Source organism: Rhinolophus sinicus, linkage group LG03 (assembly GCF_036562045.2).
Source record: "Rhinolophus sinicus isolate RSC01 linkage group LG03, ASM3656204v1, whole genome shotgun sequence".
Classification (NCBI taxonomy): domain Eukaryota; kingdom Metazoa; phylum Chordata; class Mammalia; order Chiroptera; family Rhinolophidae; genus Rhinolophus; species Rhinolophus sinicus.
The window spans coordinates 11,469,813-11,490,333 of record NC_133753.1 but is presented as its reverse complement, the minus strand read 5'-3'; the positions used below and the strand labels follow the sequence as shown (position 1 = coordinate 11,490,333).

Below are 20,521 nucleotides of genomic sequence, written 5' to 3'. Positions count from 1 at the left end.
TTAGGAATAAATCATTTACTATCTGCTTTACTTCATTACTTCCAAATAAACTCCCATTTTGGTCTCTCCCTGGGAAACAGTATCAGTAGTGATATCAGGATTAATAAAACTGGCTTCGTCTTATACTTTGTATTTACCTTTTCAGGGTAGTAAGGTTAAGAGAAACTTAGCTGAGCTCTGATGTGCTGTATTACTCTCACTCCATATCAATTACATTTATACCCAGTATTCATCACGTTCTCTACTTCTGTGTTTCTGATTACCCAGTTTTAATAATAATGAATGTTCAGGGATTTTTCCTTTAATAAACAGAATTAAAGCTTTCACACGAATTACAAACTAAATTTACTAAGCTCTCTGGTTGGAGCTTTGTATTTTGTTAGTTTTTAGTCTGGAATTGATGGCGATTTCCACCATCATTTTTATATTATAAAAAATTATACCTAATGCCCCTCAGCATAAAATGCAATGATCTTTTCAGCTTATTCTTGGGCCCAGTTTGTTTCATGTATAGAGACGTTCTAACTATTTTATATCCCCAAAATAACCATAAGCATAAAGCTTGTCACCATACTGACAATTCTCTCAAAAGGAGAATTGTCTCAGGTCAGCTCCCTACCTTATTTATTGTTCCTCTTTCCTTTCTCTCCATGGCAATGCAGCCCTGCCACCCAGGGCCTTTTCTCCTTCCCTCCTGTTCTTATACATTTTTCATTCACTTTTCTTAAGATTCCTGTTCTGAACCCCATCTTCCTCCCCTGCTCAGTCTCATTTCTGCTCTGGGCCAGGTCTACCCTTTTCTTGATCCCTCCCTTCTTTTCTTATATCTTATCATTTTTTTCTCACAGCCTCTCCCATCCATTGCCTCCATCTTGCAATTCTGGTATCCCTGCCCCTTTGATTAAAAATGTCATCCTTCTCCCTGCCTTTTCCCTTCATTCCTCTCCATTCTTTTCTATGCGTCAGAATCAGCACTTTGTTTATCTATAATCGAGCGTAGGCTCTGAATACATGACAAAGAAGAACAGTGACTTTATGATGTACCTGCACCATCCTAACTTAGGGACTCAGGCCATACTGGTCTCCTCCCAGTCTCACACACCGAGGGGATAGACAATTCCCCTAGTACTTTCTTTTTCTGAGGCACAAACCTTGTCTATATAATGACTGTTTGCTTCTACAACGTTTCCTCGTTAAAAAAAAAAAAGGTTTTTCAGTCAGTTTCTTGGATCAAGATTAGTAGTATCTGAAACAGAATTTTTTAAAAAGTTTAAACTCTTTTTATAGAGTTCAAACAGCATCATAGACATGAATTTCATTTCAAGTTTTTAGTAACTGAGTCCATCTACATGGAAGCAACGGAGGAGGAGCGAGGCGGAGGGAGTAAGAGAGGACCTCTGGGACAAAACAAATGGAACAGAAAGTCAGAGGGGGCAAGCTGGGCAGCGTAGGTAGATGCTTCTTTCAAATAACTCATATTCTCCAACCGAATCAGGAACTATATCCTGAAGACGTACAGGCAGAGTCTACAATGAAGGAAGTCACAATTCAGGAAACACATATTATGATTTGTGGTTTCGTCTTAAAGTTCATTTTAAGAAGAAACATTTTTATTCTGGTGCTCCTTTGTAATAAGCGTTAGGATTTTTCATGAACAAAACCGAAAAAATTGCTCAGGTTCTACCTTTTAAATCTGCATCACAGGGACGACGAAAGGAGAGTAGATTTTTAAAAAGGGAACGAGGAATATGAGAAAACTGGCTAACAGTCTGCAAGTGGGTTTTCACAATCTCCACAAAGACACTGACACATTAAAAACATTCGTTCTTTCAGCTCCATCATTATCTGTTAATAGATATTTCGAAACCAGAAATCCCAAAGATTAAGGTCTTACCTTGTGGAGGTGTTCGAGGGCGAGCACAGTCTCTCCGACATAGATCTGCACCTCATCCTCTGTGAAACGCTCTCTTTGAGAAAGATGAGTAAAAAGTTCTCCACCATTTATATAATCTAAAAATGAAATATATTTTTTCTTTCTTTGACTTGTATTCATCAACTAAAGGAAGTATTTCCTTTTAATCACTTTGGGTTAACCATACGGCACTGATTTTAATATATGATTTTTCTGCGCAAGTCTTAGTATATAGTATATAATTTCATATGGAATATATTACTAAATTCATCTGGTAATATAGTTTCATAAGAGAATGACGACCCTACACTACAAGCAAATGAATTTGCATAGAGCATTGCCATTAAAACTATTATATGAAATCTGCATATAGTTAAATACAGTTTCCCAAATACAGCATTTCAGAAACCTCTGCCATCGCCACACGATACTTAACTTGCTGTGGAGTGCCAAAATACCAGCCACTACAATAACCAAAATAAAAAATGAACAGAACAAAACACAAAAATCCCAGGCTTTCCTCTGTAACAGTTGCCAGTCGCTATTTTGAAGCAGATTCCCTATTTTCCAGAATTTTCTATGAACTCTTCCAAAAATGTGTATTAGGTAACAGGCAGCCCTCTTATTGCTCCTCAGAGCCACAAAAAGTAGCACAACATGGCCGAATCAAAACACCTGAAACTAAAAGACTCCCATTTCCCTTTCAATTTGACCTATTTATTCTGAGAGGAATAATGAAATAAGAGACAAAAAGGCTGCAGGGAGAAATAAATGAGGGAACTGAATAATAATAAAAATAAAAACTACAGCACAATTATGTTCATAATTGGCTCTAACAAGACATTTACTGATAAACTGATAATCGTTCCACCAGAAACTAACCATTGCTACCTTAACACACATTTGTTTGTGAGAAACAAAGTATACCTAGAAAATAGTCACAAATACAGTTCAAATACAGTTCAAAAAATCTGAAAAGCATGTATCCCAAGAATTTCCATTTGCTGAGTTGACCACAACTTGATAAAATATCGAAGCAAAATCTTCACGAACTCACACATTTTTGTTTTATCTTGGCCATTTAACTTTTAAACTCCAAAAAGCACATGCAACAGAATGAAAGCACTCTTAATAGCTGGTTGTTTTGCAATGTATTTTACAAAGCACATGCCAGCAAAACAGCACTGCCCTTCTAAGGCTTCCGTGTTTGGCCAAGGAGTTTTAATTATATCTTAATACAAAGCTAATTATTGAAAAGGTGTAAAGGAACACAGCATTCCTGCAAACTAACAATGATTTTTTTTTCTACCTTTAAGTAGCTATTCACTATCTATTACTGGTTTTTATGTATAAATGGTTTCCGTAGTTAGTCATGACACAGAAATAGGCACCCATAGGTCAGCTGACCAACTGAGAAACTCCTATGCGTCCTTGGATGTCCTACTCAATTATCTCATCGTGAATAACCACTCCAGCAGAGTTCATCACTTCCTTTCATCTTTATCATTGTACTTATTAAAGTCTTCTACCACTGCAATTATTTCACTGTATTAAAAATGTTTATTTGTATGCTTGCTTTTTTTTGCTAAACTCTAAGCTTTTCAAAGTTAGGAACAATGGTACTCATCTCTATAGTCCCCGCATGCAGTAAACACTCACAGACGATTATTTCATCATTTTAAACACAAGTTCTTTGTATTAGAATAAATATTAAATAGAGTCTCAGAAAAACACTACTCCAAGACTCAAAGGCAAGTGCATTGAGAAGGAAATCCAATGTACTTTTGTCATCGAGGCCACTGGATATAGTCCAAAGGACCTGGGCTTTCTAATCGAGAGACCTGGACAGACAATGGCTCCACTGTGTCCTGCTCGAGCAAATTAAGTCTCTCTCAGGTTCAGTTCTTTATCTATACAATGGGAATAATAACTACTATAAATTATTACAATTATTATTCTCCCTGCAGCCTTCCCCATCTCAAGTAATATCAAAGTCACCCATTTCTTCAGGTGCTCAGCTACATTTTAATCACTTTAATAAATTTCACTTTTTTTTTTTTGAGTGATTTTCTTACTGGTTGCTCTAAGGCTTACCATATACACAGTAACGTATCAGAAACAGCTTTGGATTTATACCAACTCAATTCCAGTGATACATAAAACATCACCCCTATATAGCTCTATCCTCTCTTCCTCCCTTTTGTGCTATTACTGTTATACATAGTGCAACCATATATGTTACAAACCAAACAACATATTACAATTATTCCTTTACACAATTTTATGTCTCTCAAAGAAGTTGAGAGAAGACAGGCGACCAGGTGTATAGTTATTATAGTTTGTCATATTAATCTTCCTATTTACCATTTTTGGATCTCTGCAGTTTTTCTTGTGGAATCGAGTTATGATCTAATTCCGAACACCTACCCCCACCCCAGGCTTGTTTTATTGTTTTTTCTTTCTTTCTTTAATAACTTGGCTGGAGGATTCTAGTAAGGTCTGTTTCATCTGCAGCAGAGCTTTCCGTGTTGCTCCTCAGAGGGCACAGCCTAGGGCATTCCACAATCGTTCTAACAGGACCCTTTTTAAGTCTTTCCCTGGTCTGTTAAGCTATCTGCCTCTCTGTTGCTCTAACACCCAGCTGTTAGGCTCCACTAATTGCTCGCTGATTAGGCATTATTTTTGGTAATACCCTAGGGCCTAAATTACCCCTCAGTCTCATCCAATAAATTCAGGCTCCTTCAAGGCTAATTTTTGAGGCCACTGTTTGAGGTTTCTTCTGACCTCAGAAGGATTCTTCATAGTAGACTATTTCTCTGGTACTCTGTCTGGCAAACTAGCTATCCATTTCAAATTAATATGCAGGTACAGAGCAAAGTAAAGGTTGAGATTTACTTTCTTCCATACAGACATCCAGCTGTTCCGGCACTATCTGACTTCCTTCCCCATTGAATTGCTTTATCACATTTGTCAAAAACCAAAAGACCACATAAGTGTGCGTGCGTCTATTTCCGGGGTCCCTATTCTATTCCACTGACATATGTCTCATACATACTGTCTTCATTACTATAACTTTATGTAAGCTTGAAATCTGATAATTTAAGCCTTCCACATTCATACTTATTCTTTAAGACTGGATGGGCTATTGTAGTACCTTTGTTTTTGGACAGGAATTTTAGAGTCAGCTTATAAAAAATGTCTGCTTGGATTTTGATTTTGACAGGTTTGTATCTATATAGTTCAGTTCAGGGAGAACTGACATGTTCAAAATATTGAATTTTCCAACCCATGAACCGGTATATCTCTCTGTTAATCAGGTTTTCTTAAATTTCTCTCAGCAATGTATCATACTTTACAGAGTAAATTTACTCTTAAGTATTTTAGGTTAAAAATAATACTGAAAAGGATTATTTAAAATTTCACTTTCTAGTTGTTTGAGGATATAATACAACTTTTAAAAAATATTTATTCTGAAATAATTATTAATACAAATGTACAGAAAAGTGGTTATTACATAGAACTTTTTTCATGAATCACCTAAGTTGCCAACTCAATATGCCATCACTCATGTATACTTACTTTCATTTGTATTTCATACCAAGACATAATCATTTAAAAATCAAGAAACTAACATGACTATATTATTACCATCTAATCCTCAATTCTCAATTCAAGTTTCCCTAGTTTTTCACAAAATATCTTTTATAGCAAAAGGTTCTGGCTCAGCATCAAATGTTAACTTCAGTTCACGTATCTATTTTCTTTGATCTGTAATAGTTCCTCAGTCTTCCCTGACTTTCATAACCTTGACACTTCTGAAGAGCACAGCCTTGGTACTCTGTAGACGCCTCCACCATTTGCGTGTGTCTGATGTTCCCCCGTGATCGTACTGAGACATGCCTCACTGGGAGGAAAACCATGGAAGTGACACCCAATTCTTGGTGCATCCGCTCAGGGGCTCCTCTACGAAGTTACCTACTTCACCTTCGTAATGACTAAGCAACTTTTGAGAAGTACTTTGAAACTATGGACTATCCCAATCCACATCACACATTCCATTTATTTATGTCTGAATGGACTCACAGCTTCCTATTGACTTAATGGATTAAAATTCACTACTACTATTTATTTTTGATTCTGAGAACGTGGTTCTCACTCCTAAGGCATGGCTCTTCTAGAATTCTGACGAAAATCTTCTGGTGTTTATGAAATCCCTGTACCTTGTGAGGAACTGAGCTGTAAACGCTGTCTCCCTTGAGGTGGGAGCTGCTGAAATCTTTATTTGGCTCTTCCAGCTACCGGCTACTTAGATTCTCGCCCCATGCATGCACTGGTGAGAAGTCCGTGGAAGTACACGGACTTTTGAACTGCCTCACTCATCTCTGTTTCCCTTCTTTCAGAATCCCATCCCCACAATCTGCAGCTACTCTGTTAGCAGCTCAGAATTCTGACTCCTCAGCCTTGTAAGACTGTCACTTCTGGACTACATTTTGACCTCTTATTTTGCACATTCTTGGCAAGAAATATTTCTCGTCGTTAAGAACACTGTCTTTGATGTCAGAAAGTACAAAAATCCTACCTGTGCTATTTACCAGTTGTGTGACTTCAAGCAAGCTGCTTAATCTCTTTGAATCTAAAATCATATCTACAAAAAAAAAAGAACAACATATTTTCCTAGGGTTTGTTCATTTCATTCAACAGACATTTGAGCCCTTATTATATATCAGTCACTCTTCTTAGGATAGAACACAAAGCACTGAACAAAACAGACAATAATCTGCATCCTAGTACAGCTTACATTCCAGTGGGAAGAGACCAACATAAATAAATTAGATACTATTAATATGTTGGAAGAGGATGATTGCTATGGAAAAAGTAGCACAGATAAAGGCAGATATGGAGTGCCAGGGTAGAGGTGAGGAACACATTTGAACAAGGGTGGTCAGTGTATGTCTCACCAAGGTGACTTCTGAGCAACAACTTTAAGAAGGTGAAAACCTGAGCTAAGCAGGTATCTGGAGGAAAACTGTTCCTGGCAGGAGTAACAAGTGCAAAGGCCCTGGTGTATTCGAGAATCAGGAAGGAGGCCAGCGTGGTTAGAAGAGAGAATGAGGGAAAACTAGGAGGAGAGCCAAGGTCACAGCAGTGAGTGAGTACTGGGGCAGCCCGCGTAGGTCCTTGCAGATCATTACTGGGGCTGCTGAGACGCCATGCACTGCACAACTTATTGTGATGCAAGTAAGCAGTGGCCCCTGGAGCTGGGCAGCACGGAGGTTCTGGCCATTACAAGGCTCTCATTTTCCACTCCGAATGAAACGGGAAACCTCTGGAGCATTCTGGGTAGAACAGTGGCATGACAGGATCAATGACTCTGGATGCAGTGTTGAGAACAGCAAGGGTGGCAACAAGGAGATCACTTGATATAAACAGGGTGAGAGATGGTGGCGCTGAGAAAGGTGACAGCAGTGTGGTGGTAAGACCCAGCCCTCCTGAGCACCTGAAAAGATGGAGCTGGTGTTCCGACACGGGGCAAGCTGCAGGAAGAATAGGTTTGGAAGGGACAATCCAGTGTTCACGTTTGGACATGAGGAATAGACAGTGACAAGTAGCAAGAACTCGATAAATGGTAGTTATGACCATCATCTTGAATTGCACATCCTAAGACCGTTAAGAGGTTCAAGAGAGCCCTACTGGAACCCTGCCAAAGGAAGTGGGAGACAGATTTCTTCTGCCCAGTTTTAGAGCCCTAAGAGAAAGTTCCATGAACCATTCTGAAAGTGCTTCATGTGAATTCCTTGAAATTATGTGCAATTTTTTTGAGTATACATAAGCACATGTGCCTATTTCTGAGAAGAGAGGGCCCACAGCTTTCATCACATTTCCTCAAGGATGTGTAAGCCAAAAAAACTTTAAGGAACATTACCCTAACAAAGGCATTATAAATTTCGACGGAAAAGTTCCTATGGAGTCTACTTACAAAAACACCGATGAGTGCTGACTAGGAAACTTCTGAGGGGTGTCCTACAGCTCGCCAGCCACACAAACTGTCCGTCACAGCACACACCCCCACACCAGCTTCCCCTGAGCACTTAGCTCACCGCTCCTTGACCTTGACTCTGGCCTGGCATCGCCCTCCTGGAGCTTATTTGTATTTAGAATTGGACTGGTGAGGTTCAGAGCTTTAAAAAGTGAAATGGAGCAAGGGTTTTTTCTTTTTCAACAAGATCTCTGGGTACAGAGGGTGGGTTGGAACTGCATTTTGGGTGTCTTTACACCTCTGTGTTTAGCTCTAGATCTAGTAACTTTGTGAGGGCAAAGTTTTGGGGCTTGCCCTTGAAAGCCAAAATTTAGCCAGGCAGTGAAATAACAAATAAAACAAAATTTAGAACAGATGATACGGGGATATTACTACATTTGAGTGGAATTATACAAATTTTATTCTCTCAACAGAGAATGCTAGAATCAGGAATGTTGCAGACTCTGGGGTACAGTGAGCAGCGGGTCGGTAAGGTCAGGGGGATCATGAAAACCCAAACCCTCACTGACACCTGACTGTAAGATTCTTCTCAGCTTTATAATTCAAGGAATACCGTCCTTCCTTTCCAACTGGGCATAAATTACATTTCTTCACCTAAGATTTATGAAAAAGCTCAGACTGAATAAAGCACCTGAGTGGAAACTCCCCACTACTAGAACTGCTGAGTATTTAAGGTCCACTCTGTCTGGTGGGCTCTGGAGCCAATGCCAACTTGTCTGCCCTGAACAATTTTCCTGTCAAAATCATGGATTCATTAGATTTCTAGAAATCAGATTTCTCAAGTCTGACGAATTCTTCTGTAACAAATTCAAGTGTGAACTTTTTGTTTTTAAAGCCAATGCTGACTCTTTTTATTCCCTTTATGATAGGAAAACTGTCAGCAGCAGCATGGGAGTGTTCAGTTTTCACTGATACTCCTCAGCCTTTATTTATTTTTTGCCTCTGTGGGTATTATGATGAAAATGGGCCAAGGGGGTTGCTCAGTACACAGTCCTGGACACTGCGGTTTGAACAGAAGCAGCATCTTAATAACCCCTTTCAGTCAGGGCAGGTAAGAAAGGGCCCCCGACAGGTAAGAAGGCAGCGATGTAAAACAGGGTTTGGACTGCCCTCCATTAAAATCCACATCTGACTACAGCTCACTGCTTTTGAGACTAGACACAGAAGTAGTAACTAAGGACACAGGGTACTCTCTATGTGCCTTTCCATTCAGATATGATTATGAATTTGATCTTCATAAACAATGCAGAGGTAGGTACTATCGTAACAGTATTAACGCCAAAGAAAAACACGATAATCTCTAGAGAACGGTGAAACTCAGGTTAATAAATTATCCAGGGTAGCATATCCTGTAAGGGGGAGAATAAGGAGTATGAACGGGGCAGGACTCCAAAGACAGCGATTTTTATGCTACGTTTGAATTGCCCTTTTGCCTCTCCATATGGTTTTACCATCACTTACAGGGGCAGCCTCATTAGGCAGTTGGTCTTGCTAATAACTCAGAAAAACTGCCTTAAGATCAACTATTCTGTCCTTCAAATATTTAAATGGCTTAGACCCAATAATTCTATATATTTGGTCATATAATTTCCCTATCATGGATGCATAAAACATATGTACATGTTTTCTTTTCCTTATAATTTTCCTAATAACATTTTCTTTAGCTTACTTTATTGTAAGAATATGGTATATAATACATGTAACATACAAGATATGTGCTAATCGAATGTTTATGTTTTCAGTAAGGCCTCTGGTCACCAGTAGGCTATGAGTAGTTAAGTTTTTGTGGAGTCAAAAGTTAGAGGCAAATGTTCAACTGTGCACGGTCCGGTGCCCCTAACTCCAGCATTGCTCAAGGGTTAACTATATTTACATTTCAAAACAAAAAAGTAGGTGTTCAAAGTCATTTGTAAGTCCTTGCAACAACTTTTCCTATTTGCACTATTAACAACACTAGTGAAAAGCCATGGTATCGGCACATTAAGAACATGGAACAAATTCGCTTTGTTAAAAAGAACATACATTATTGGTTGGCAGAGGACAGTTTCAGCTGCTTAAGACCTCTGCACATCTGACCTGACTCAATGTTGGACCCAGAAACTTCATTGTTCACAGTTTACATGCTTCTATTAACAAACAGAGACTCTGTAATGCACTAGAAATACTGAGTTTGATGAGCCTTAAAGTATTATAGAAAACTAGAGAAGCTACCTAAACAGCACTGTTTTCCACTGATGATGCAAAAGGAAAACCATGGAAAGAGCTCGTCTACTTTTTAAGGCTAGGTCTTGTTCATACCATCTCATGGACGCCAACTGGCAGGGGAGCAAGTAGCAGAGTTAACCTATAGAGAGAAGGGCTAAATCCTACATCTCCAGCTTTCAAGGAAAGATTCTGTTCTACTTTCACTCTCCAAACACCTACTTATTCCTAGTAACACACTGATTAATCTCTGGTCATCTAACCTACATGTCTCAAATTCTCTTATTTAGAATTTTTCTCTCTTGTATTTCTTCTAATGGTGGCATCTTCCAAAGAGCTAATTGTTATTAGGCCCATATTTCCCCATGATTCAGACCCCACCTGAATCACCCCCCACCACCACCATGTTACTTGGTCTTCTCTCATTATTTTTCCTACAAATTTTCCTCTTCCTTCAGATATGCCTTCTGTACATGAATTCCCACACTTTATGGTCTCATTTCCACCTACTCTTCCTCCTCCAGACCACCTAAATCTCTCGATTGTTTCTTTTTCTTGTCTTGTATCTAAAGTATAGTCTTAACATGATGTACCACACACCTGAAAGCAATTTTAAGTGTCATGCCAAAGTCATGTCACTTTTTTCTTTGGGTTTTAGCTCATTCTAACAGCACCTCCTGGCAAATGCATTCCAGCTTATCAAAATCATCATAAAGTTCTGACTAAGACATATCCATTTATCAGTGTTGTGAATGAATCATATTTACTTCAAAGCAAGGAAGTGCCTTCAATTATTGTCTGTTTTGCTATGTACAACAGACTGTAACGTATCACGAACCGTTCTATTACCATCTCAGCAAGTATCCTCCCCCTTGCAATTTCTGAGATGAAATTAATACTCAAAAGTGAAACTTTAATTTTTTAAATACCTTTTAACTTATTGCAAGGATGACTCATTATGACAGAACTGTCTGTAATGCTGGGGTGGCCTACATTATTGAGAATGCTACTTAGCATCATCTTTATAAATAACTTTGTGATTTGCCTCTTTAGCATCTTATAAATTCTACTCATTAATCTGACAGTTGAAACAGTCATAGATCAGTTGGTGTTTTGACAAAATTACTACTGACAGAGATCAGAGAACACCAAAAAAAGTTGTATTTTACAGATTATTTTCCACATAGAATTCCTCCCCATTGTTAGTTAAATGAATACAATTTTTCTTTTTTTTTTAAATTTATTGGGGTGACAATTGTTAGTAAAATTACATAGTTTTCAGGTGTACAATTCTGTATTACATCATCTATAGAATGAATACAATTTTTAAGAGAATAGAATAGATGAAAATATTTTTATATTTCTTATTGTAACCATGCAGAGGTATAGAAAGTTACAAAAGGAGGTATGGTCTCCATGTTATGAGATTTGGAAAGGCTAAATATATATATATATATGTATATAAAGAAGAAAACACATCAAATCAACATGATGCTATTAGATCTAAATTAAAACAGAGCCTAAAAATATATTAATGATGTAGAATTTCTTTTTAACTGTGACTTTTAACAGATGGGTTTACATGAGGGGTCAATGAATTACAGCCCAGAGGACAAATCTAATCCACTGCTGCTGACCCCGATTTAGAGGCCAGAAGAAACAATATAAATTAATGGAAGGCAATTACAGCTAAATGAAGCATACTGTAGGAAACAACCACACACACTTCTGACAGAAATGCTATCTTCCCTACCTGGCAAATGTCAAAGGTAAGCATCTGTCAAGATAACAATAACATTATACTACTCTTATCATTTAGAGAAGCCTGTGCTGATCAGGCAAATTTCATCCTAAGAGAACAAGCATGGTCAAAACACCTCCAGTGAGCCATGAATCCTGGTAGGAGCCTGACAGCAACATAGAACTGAATCTCCACATCTGCTCCCAAAATATCTTAAAGTAACAGCAAGAATGCCTGTGACTCTCCACTGACCTACACTCAGCAAAGCTTAGTGACAAAGAGAACCCATACACACTAAATAGTGTGCTGTGGGCAGCCTGAGAAACAACCCAAGTGCCCACTGAGGAATGAATACAGAAAGCATGGTGTGTGTGTGTGTGTGTGTGTGTGTGTGTGTGTGTGTGTGTGTGGACCAATACACACATACACACACATACACTGATATACACACACATCGGAATATTATTCATCCCTGAAAAAGAATGAAATCTTGCCATTTGAGACAACATGGATAGACCTTGAGGGCACTATCCCAAGCGAAATAAGTCAGATAGAGAAAAGATAAATACCATACGATCTCACCTATTTGTGGAATCTAAAAAAATAGCCTGAGCTCACCAATACTGAAAACAGCTTGGTGGTTGCCAGAGCTGTGGGGGCAGGTAGGGAATAAGCAAAATGGGTGAAGGGAGTCAAAAGGTACAAATCAGTTATAAAATAAATAAGTCATGGGGATGTAATGTACAGCATGGTGACCACAATTAATAATACTGTGTATCTGAAAATCCTGAGAGAGTAAATCCTCAAAGTTCTCATCACAACAGCAACAACAAAATTCTGCAACTGTGTATGGTGACGGATGTTCACTGGACTTACTGGGGAGATTTTTCAATATATACAAATAGCAACTCATGATGTCGTGTACCTGAAACTAAAATTATGTATGTATATTACACCGCAATTTAAAAAATGTGAAAAGTTAAGTCTTATTTCCCTACCCATTACGTTGGGCTGGTTTTATGTGGGGAGCGAAGCTGAGTGCATTCCAGAGCCCGGCCTCAGGAGGACGTGCAGCCTCTTCCTCGGCCCTGGCGGCAGTCTTCATAAGCTGCTCTGAGACCGCCATGCGATGCTAGGAAGAAGCTGACATACTACACTGGAGGATAAGAGGCCACGTGGAGCAGGAGAGAGATGCCCCAACCAACAGCCAGCACCAATGGTCGGACACAAGAGTGAAGCAATCTTGGCCCTTCAAGCCCAGAAAACTCTCCAGCTAATCACATAATGGAGCCCAGGCAAAGCAGCAGAGATCTCCCCAGCAAACCCACAGACTCATGAGACAATAAGTTATTGTCTAAGCAACTAAATTTTAGAGTGGTTTGTTGTCCAGCAATAAATAACTTGTACCACTGGGTATTAAATGAAATGAAAATTTATTAACCAGGAAAGGTTGACATCATTAATTGAAAATAAAAAATCTGGTTCCAAATTGTATGCACAGTACAACCTCATTGAAATAAAACATACATACATGCAGACACACAAACAGATGTAGAAGAATAAATACAAAGTAATTATGAATATACAATGAGGTAAACTCTGAGTAGTGAAAATAAGTTTTTCTTTTCTTATTTTTGCTTTTCTGTATCTTCTATATGCATATACATGCTTTTGTAGCAATAAAATAGTTTTCTAAAATATTTCTTTTTAAAGTTTATAAAGTTTACTTATTCATCAGACAAAAAGGTCAACTGGGTCCCTGAAGAGCGCAACATGTAAATTCTTGCCATTAGCCTCTAAAGTACACGAAACTTGAATAAGGTCAGTTCAGTAAACCTTTAGAGACAGTGAGACAGTTATGAGCTGAAATGGGTCCCCCCCCCCAAATTCTTATATTGAAGCCCTAACCCCTAGTACTTCAGAACGTGACTACATTTGGAGACAGGGCAATTTAAGGAGGTAATTAAGTTATTAAAATGAGGAGGTTAGGGTGGGCCCAATTTGGATCTGACTGGTGCTCTTGTAAGAAGAGGACATTTTTATATGAAAAGTAACACCAGGGGTGTGAATGCACAGAAGGACGACCGTGGAACAAGGCAGCAAGAGGGTGGTCATCTGCAAGCCAAGGAGAACGGCCTGGAACAGACCCCTTTCTTTATGGCCCTCAGGAGAAACCAACCCTGCTGGCACCTTGATCTTGGACTTCCAGCTGCCAGAATTGTGAGAAATAAATTTCTGTAGTGTAAGCCGCCCAAAAATCTGTGACATTTTGTTACGGCAGGCCTAGCAGACTAAGGCAGGGTCTAACTGTATAGCACAGTATTTGGAAAACTGACCTGGTGTGCATTCTAAGCACTGCAAACAAAAAAACTGAACTGTAATAAAGTCCTGGTCTAGATTTCTGCAAAGTTTTGCCTTTAAAGTCAAATAACAACTATAAACATGCACAGCGAGAAATTATATTAAATCTATGTAGAGAGGAGGTAGTGGGCATGCTTTCTGAATGTGCTGCCTCACTTATGATGGACTATGTTGTCTAGTCCACATTCTACTCTTAAGCTGGCACAAGAAATGGGTTTCCTGGTTTTGTTGTGTTTTGTATTTGTTTATTTATGGGCCACTGACAAAGAACAAAAATAATGGAGAAACAACTGGAATATCAACACTAAGCAAGGACTATAGTGTTTTAATCAAATAGAAAATATTTCACTCACCTACTTTTAAATTAAAAACATTATTTACCAAAACCACACTATTTACAATAAACAATTAAAAAAAGATTGAGTACAGTTAGGTCAAAGAACAGAAAAGAGAGAAGCTATAGTGTGGTGTGCAGAGTCCAGGAGTTTGGCTTCTTACTGCTTCTGGCTTGTTACTAGCTTTACGATCTCAGTTGCATGATTTAACTTTTATGAGCTGCCTTATTGTAAAGGAAGAAGCTTAAACAAGATAATCATTTCTCAACCACTCTTCACGGACTCCCTAGGGCTCCCTTGGAAATTCTGGTAGGGTGAGGAGCTGGTAGGGCTTGGTGCCCTTAAGTTCAGATTCAAGCAGAGCTACTCAGTTCTATTTGTTTTCCATTTGAATGTTTGAGTTTTCACTTGAGGGAAGCACTTTGAGGCTAAAAATGTTTGAAACCATTGTGTTAAAATGTTCCGTCCCCTACAACACGCTGGGTAAAAATTCTGAAGGACTACATGTTCATAAAAATCAGAAAATAACGTAGCCGAGCAGATGCACACAGGAGGCAGAATAAAGGGCCTGACTTGCTGGGACCGGCAGAGATCACGCTAGTGGGGACTCTGACAGCACAAGCCTCCATGTATAAAATATTTAGGAGTGTTAGTTGGTGGTGAGCATTGCAAAATGAACCTGAAGTGTAACTTCAGGACTCAAAAACTGAAGGCAATTTTAGACTTCACTGATAAAAGTATAATATCCAAAATGAGAGCATTCAATAAAATTGCCAAATATATATTTGAATACCTGTTTGTACTACCAATAAAAAAAGAAGGCAGGCAGCACTGTTTGGCAATCTTTGATATGAGTCAGACTTGAGTTCTAATCTTCATCCTCAAGCTGACACAACATATGTAACATCAAGAAATGCAGCTTCCAGAACCTTCGGCAGCACTAACGAGTGGATTCTGGCAGCACTGCTGTGAGGGTTAGTAATACTACGGATAATACTGAGCACTGGCATATGGCAGGTGCTCAACAAATAGCTAAAGCTTTCAGAGCATTACGTGAAATTGTATCTCATCTAATCCTCAGAATAGGTTGGTAATGGAGCTCGTATTACATAAATGCAAATTATTACAATAATGGGACTGAAATTGGAACAGGTGAAATGTTCAATGATGGCAGAGTGCAACTATTGCCTTTACTTTTAGTAGGAACAGCAAATGGTGTAGCTTTTCTGCAAAGCAATCTGGAGATACACGCAGAGGACATTTCCAAAGTTTATACATAATGGTTCAAATCTACCTGGGAAAGGAAAGAATTCAGAAAGCGCCTGTGGGTAGAAACGGGAGTAATCAAACGGTTGTCTGATTGGTGGGGATGCAGGTTTGTCACTAGAAAAGCAAAGCATCTCTAAGAATAGAAGTCTTTTATTTCTTTTGCATTTTTCCCAATTACTGATTTCCATAACTGTCCCCTTGGCAGCCCAAATCTGTACATTCCTGAGAACTCCTACAGCAGACACTAGGGCCCACTTCACTATTCAGCTCCTCACATTCGAAGGGAAGCACACTGCCCAGGGAAGCAAATGACTCAAGGATCGAAGATTAATAACGGAGTGTGGAATAGAAGCATATAAATTCCTGCAGGTCGGGAGGTCCCAATTCCAGAGCAAATCATGATATTCAAGGAAATGCTACCACACAGAAACATAAAAGTCAAAATATTGCATTTCTCCAAAGTTTGAAGTATGGTACCCTTTGAGTGCACTACAGTAACTCAAGACCCTCACACCCTGAAAACCTGTTCCCATAAAAAGTCTGCAGACAGCGGACACTTACCTAAAATGAGATGAAGCTTGGTTTCTGTCTGGAAGGCATAGTGCAGTGTCACCAAAAATGGCGACTGCCTGATGTGCTCTAGGACTTGTCGCTCTGTCCGCGTGTGCTCGGTGGTTTTGGCCTTTTGAACTATTGTTGCCTTTTTCAAAACTTTCATGGCATACAGCTTTCCAGCATCGTGACCACTTATTTTACGAACGAGAAACACTTTTCCGTAAGCTGAAAATGAAAAAAATAATAATTAAAAGAATTAAAATGTCACACAGGCAGAATGGTAATTTATTGGAAGTTGAACATCACAATGCACCAAAAAATACTCTGAATGGAAAAGTATACTTAGTGCTGTTTCAAATAGTTCTTTTGACAGATTTTTCTCAATTTTATGCCCAATATATTTATTTCTAGGCCCAACCCTCAGTATTTGCATATCTAACCACTGTTAACAAAGTTATGCTTTCACTCTTTTACTGCTATTCTCCCCTCAATACTTTTAGCTGTAGGAAACTAGCTGTTATTATGGTCAATTAACCACAGTCCATTTCTGGAACAACCAGGGCATTTCAGACATCAGATAAAACCTCTAGGTTTTGCTACTGAGGCAAACAAAGGAAAACAGTTCTTAATAAGAATCTCATACACACATATGAATCAAGTACCGCAAGCACTCCTCCATACTTATTTAAAAAGTAATATAAGCAACATACGCTGACATTATGTAAACAAACAAAATCTTCAGATTTAAAAAAAAACCATGAAAAGATCTTAAATTGCAAGCAAACTGTTCCCATAAAAAGTGTGCAGACAGCTGACAGAGCCCCCTTACATCTCTGGGCCGTAATTCACAGCTTAGCAGGTCAGCCTCACCGCATTCTCCCTACATAAGGTCTCAGTTGGGTAATTCCTGTGTGTGGTGCAGGTATGGGCATTTGTTTCCCTAGAGAAAGGGGGAGAGTGCAGGAAAAGGTGGGAGGAAGAGGAAGAAGGAAGGGCAGGCAAAAACACTGAGAGGGAAGGCGTAGGACTGCAATTCATCCGTACAAGGTATAAATTCTCTTCCATTTTAAAAATGCAAACACGGCCCGGGATGGTTAAGCCCAGCCTCATTTTTGAAGTTAAACCCTTTCATCAGACCATTCCGGAGTTAGTCTGAGTCTGACCCAGAGCAGTGTTTCCACATACTCTGCCCACACCTCTCCAGTATTTAGCACACAATTCTGTTCTAATCCACCCACTGGAATAAGAGAGCTTTGAAGGAAGGGCTCTTGTACCCTGTACATTATTCGGTTCAGCACTTTGGGAAGTAAATTAGAACAGACACATGATACACAACAGATCAGTGAACAACTGCAATACTTCCGAGAAGGCGGGAAACCAGCGCTGACTAAGGACTCGTCTGTGCCAGGCTCGGTGCTACATACCGATTCACTTAACCCTCGGAACAACCAGTGTTGGAACTTTTAGTGATCGCATTTTTCAGATGAGAAAATGGATTCGGAATACTTAAGGAAGTGGCCAAAAGACTTGGATAAGAACTGGCAGAACTGATTCAAATCCAAGTAGTGTATCGCCAGAGACCACACTCTTAACCATAAATGAATAAAAATTTCAATTCCTCACGAATATTAGAAATCAGATGCTCTGGGTTTTAATGAAATCAGCACCATAAACATACTGAGTGTGGGGGCAGAATCCCAGAGAGCAGTTTCCAGGCTCTTGGCCTCACGTGGAAAGGTGCTGGCTCAGGTAGTAGATGGCCATCAGCTGTGACTAGTTGGCCATCAGCTGTAACTAGTTAGCCATTAGCCACTGATATAACTGCCGTGGCTATGCTGGGGGGGTTGGTTGGTTGGCAGAGAAACGGACGTCAGATTGCGGATCGTGTGGCTCCTGCTTCCTGTGTCTCCAACCCAGCAGCCAGCAGCAATATAGTGGTATGACTCCCCTATCTATGGCTCTGTGGGTGTTCCTTTTTGGCCTCACCATATCCTGCGTTCTTGTGTGGGGAGCCAGACCAGAGACCCCCACATGACACTGAGAACATTCTGGAATACAGAAAAAGTTCACAAAATGTTTGTATCTTATATCATTGCAAATAAAGTAATTATAGACTGAGATTTTAATAAGGCATGAGTGAACCAAAAAAGAAAAGACAACTTTTAGAACCTAACAAGTTAACATATTCAGCAGCACTGAAATGAAGCTAGAGAACATTCCAATGCAGTGTATAGTCCACAGCGTAATCCCCATAGAAACTCGGGAGAAAGTCAAGTCCTCGACAAGTATGGGGCTTGTGTTCCCTTTATGCACGTGGCCTACCCGAAATGCCTGCCCTCTTGAGAGTCCTATCTCCAGAGTCTCTGGATCTATCTATCCTCTCCAATAAAGAGAATCTTTCTAAATCACCACCGGAAGATGCCGTTCAGCTTCTTCCTAGCGCTCACGGCTGCCTTTCAGCACAGGTGACCATGCGGGAGACTGAGTGCCTGACATCTAGTACCTATCAAGCACTTGAGAGAGATACGAACTCACTCGCTTCCTGGAACATCCCTGTGAGAGGGGAGGGTTACTTCCATTTGACAGACCAAGAAGCTGAAGTGGAGAAGAGCTGGGTCACTTGCCCAAGGTCACCCCTGCCCATCCAGCCTGACTCCTGAGCCGACACTCTCAGCGGTGCTCCAGCTGCCTCCCTTAAGTAAATGACCTCATAGGCAAATAAATTAGGAGACAGCCATTCAACAGAAGTCACAATGCAGATTAGGTATTGTATGGTGGCAAAGACACGGTGCTGCTACTTTCAAAAGGAGAAAGTTCTGTAAAGTAGCCCATTTCATTGGTAGGGGGATCTAAACATTAGAATATATACCTTATATTGACTGGAAACTGGCCTTTTAAAAATAATATTCATCTGTTGGTCCTTCTATACCCTTTGGGCTTACATAAAAGAATATTACCCTTCTTCCATAACTTTTTAAATACTTAAAAACATGATCATGCCATCTCATCTATGCCAAATGCCCTTTTATTCCTTAAACCAATCTTAAAGTAAATGACTTTGAGACTTCTCACCAGTAGGAGGCGCCACTGTTATGCTCTGTGAGTTGGGAAATATTTTCTGATTTCTTTCCTGTTACTTTAAAAAATGTTGTATTTCACTCCAAATAAATGAACGTAGGATGCTAACATACGTGGTCAAATAAGAAATCATCCTTATTGCCACATTAGATGCTGTATGGTCAAATAAACTTGCCACATGATGATATCCACAAGTTTTCCAATAATCTGAGCTGAAGACTACATATCTTGCCAATATAATTATTTTTATCTATCAGAAAAGTCCAGGGGAAGAAGTCTGATGAAGCTCATAAATCTTGTGTTTTTACTTTTATAATTGCCATGACTAACTCAAGCTGCCTGTGGTAAGTGCCAATAGATACTTATGTCAACAAAATTCAAGGAGAGCCTCACAACGTTCCAAACAACAAATATTTCAGACAAACAGGGTCTTACTTATAAGTAGGCTGCCTAACTGAAACACAGCTGCCTCCAAGCAGCCTTGTTTCGGAAGCACCCATAGGCTGCTTATCACACCGCAAAGGGGGAAGAAAACACTTTGACTACTGGAGAGACCTTGAAAAACCACTCCCCTGGCCTGGTGAAGCTGGTCTGCAGAGCGGCACACAGAGAAAGGGAAGCAGTCCTTCTGTTGAACAGGGCCACCCACTCCACAATTGCCTGTGTTTTCCCATATTTTAAGAGGGACCATTGAAACAGGAATTGGTGGCAATATTACTTCCTTCTAGTTTGCACCTAGATGAACGGACTGACTGCCTTTCAGTGCAGCCAGTTCCTGGCTTTCACTCATTATGTGTGTGCTGATGTCATTAAAGAATTCCTATTTTGAAAGCATCTTTTGGGAACTGCAAAGGCTACGCATGGTGAAAACTCTTCTGGCCAGAAAAGATAAAAAACAGTACCCCTAAATGGATACCCCTAAAACGGATGTCTGGCAACACATCTGCATTTGCCGCCTAGCTAAAGAGACTAAGCTTCGTGCTTTAGCAAGACTCTAATTTCTGCATCAATGTGCAGTGGCCTCAAATACT

The 20,521-nt window shown here is 39.6% G+C and overlaps 1 protein-coding gene across 3 annotated transcripts in view; it reads right to left on the bottom strand.

Annotated features, from left to right (window-relative positions):
- Positions 1 to 20,521, bottom strand: part of RPS6KA5 (ribosomal protein S6 kinase A5) — a 168,664-nt gene that overhangs the window by 80,247 nt on the left and 67,896 nt on the right. For 2 of the 3 annotated variants that reach the window (XM_019745027.2, XM_019745046.2), the window contains exons 3-4: positions 16,419 to 16,637; positions 1,895 to 2,010 (exon numbers count right to left, since the gene is read on the bottom strand). In XM_019745027.2, coding sequence (XP_019600586.1) covers positions 1,895 to 2,010; positions 16,419 to 16,637 — 335 coding nt within the window. Of the gene's footprint in view, positions 1 to 1,894; positions 2,011 to 16,418; positions 16,638 to 20,521 lie in introns of those variants that run through there. The other variant, XM_019745062.2, reaches the window with a different exon arrangement.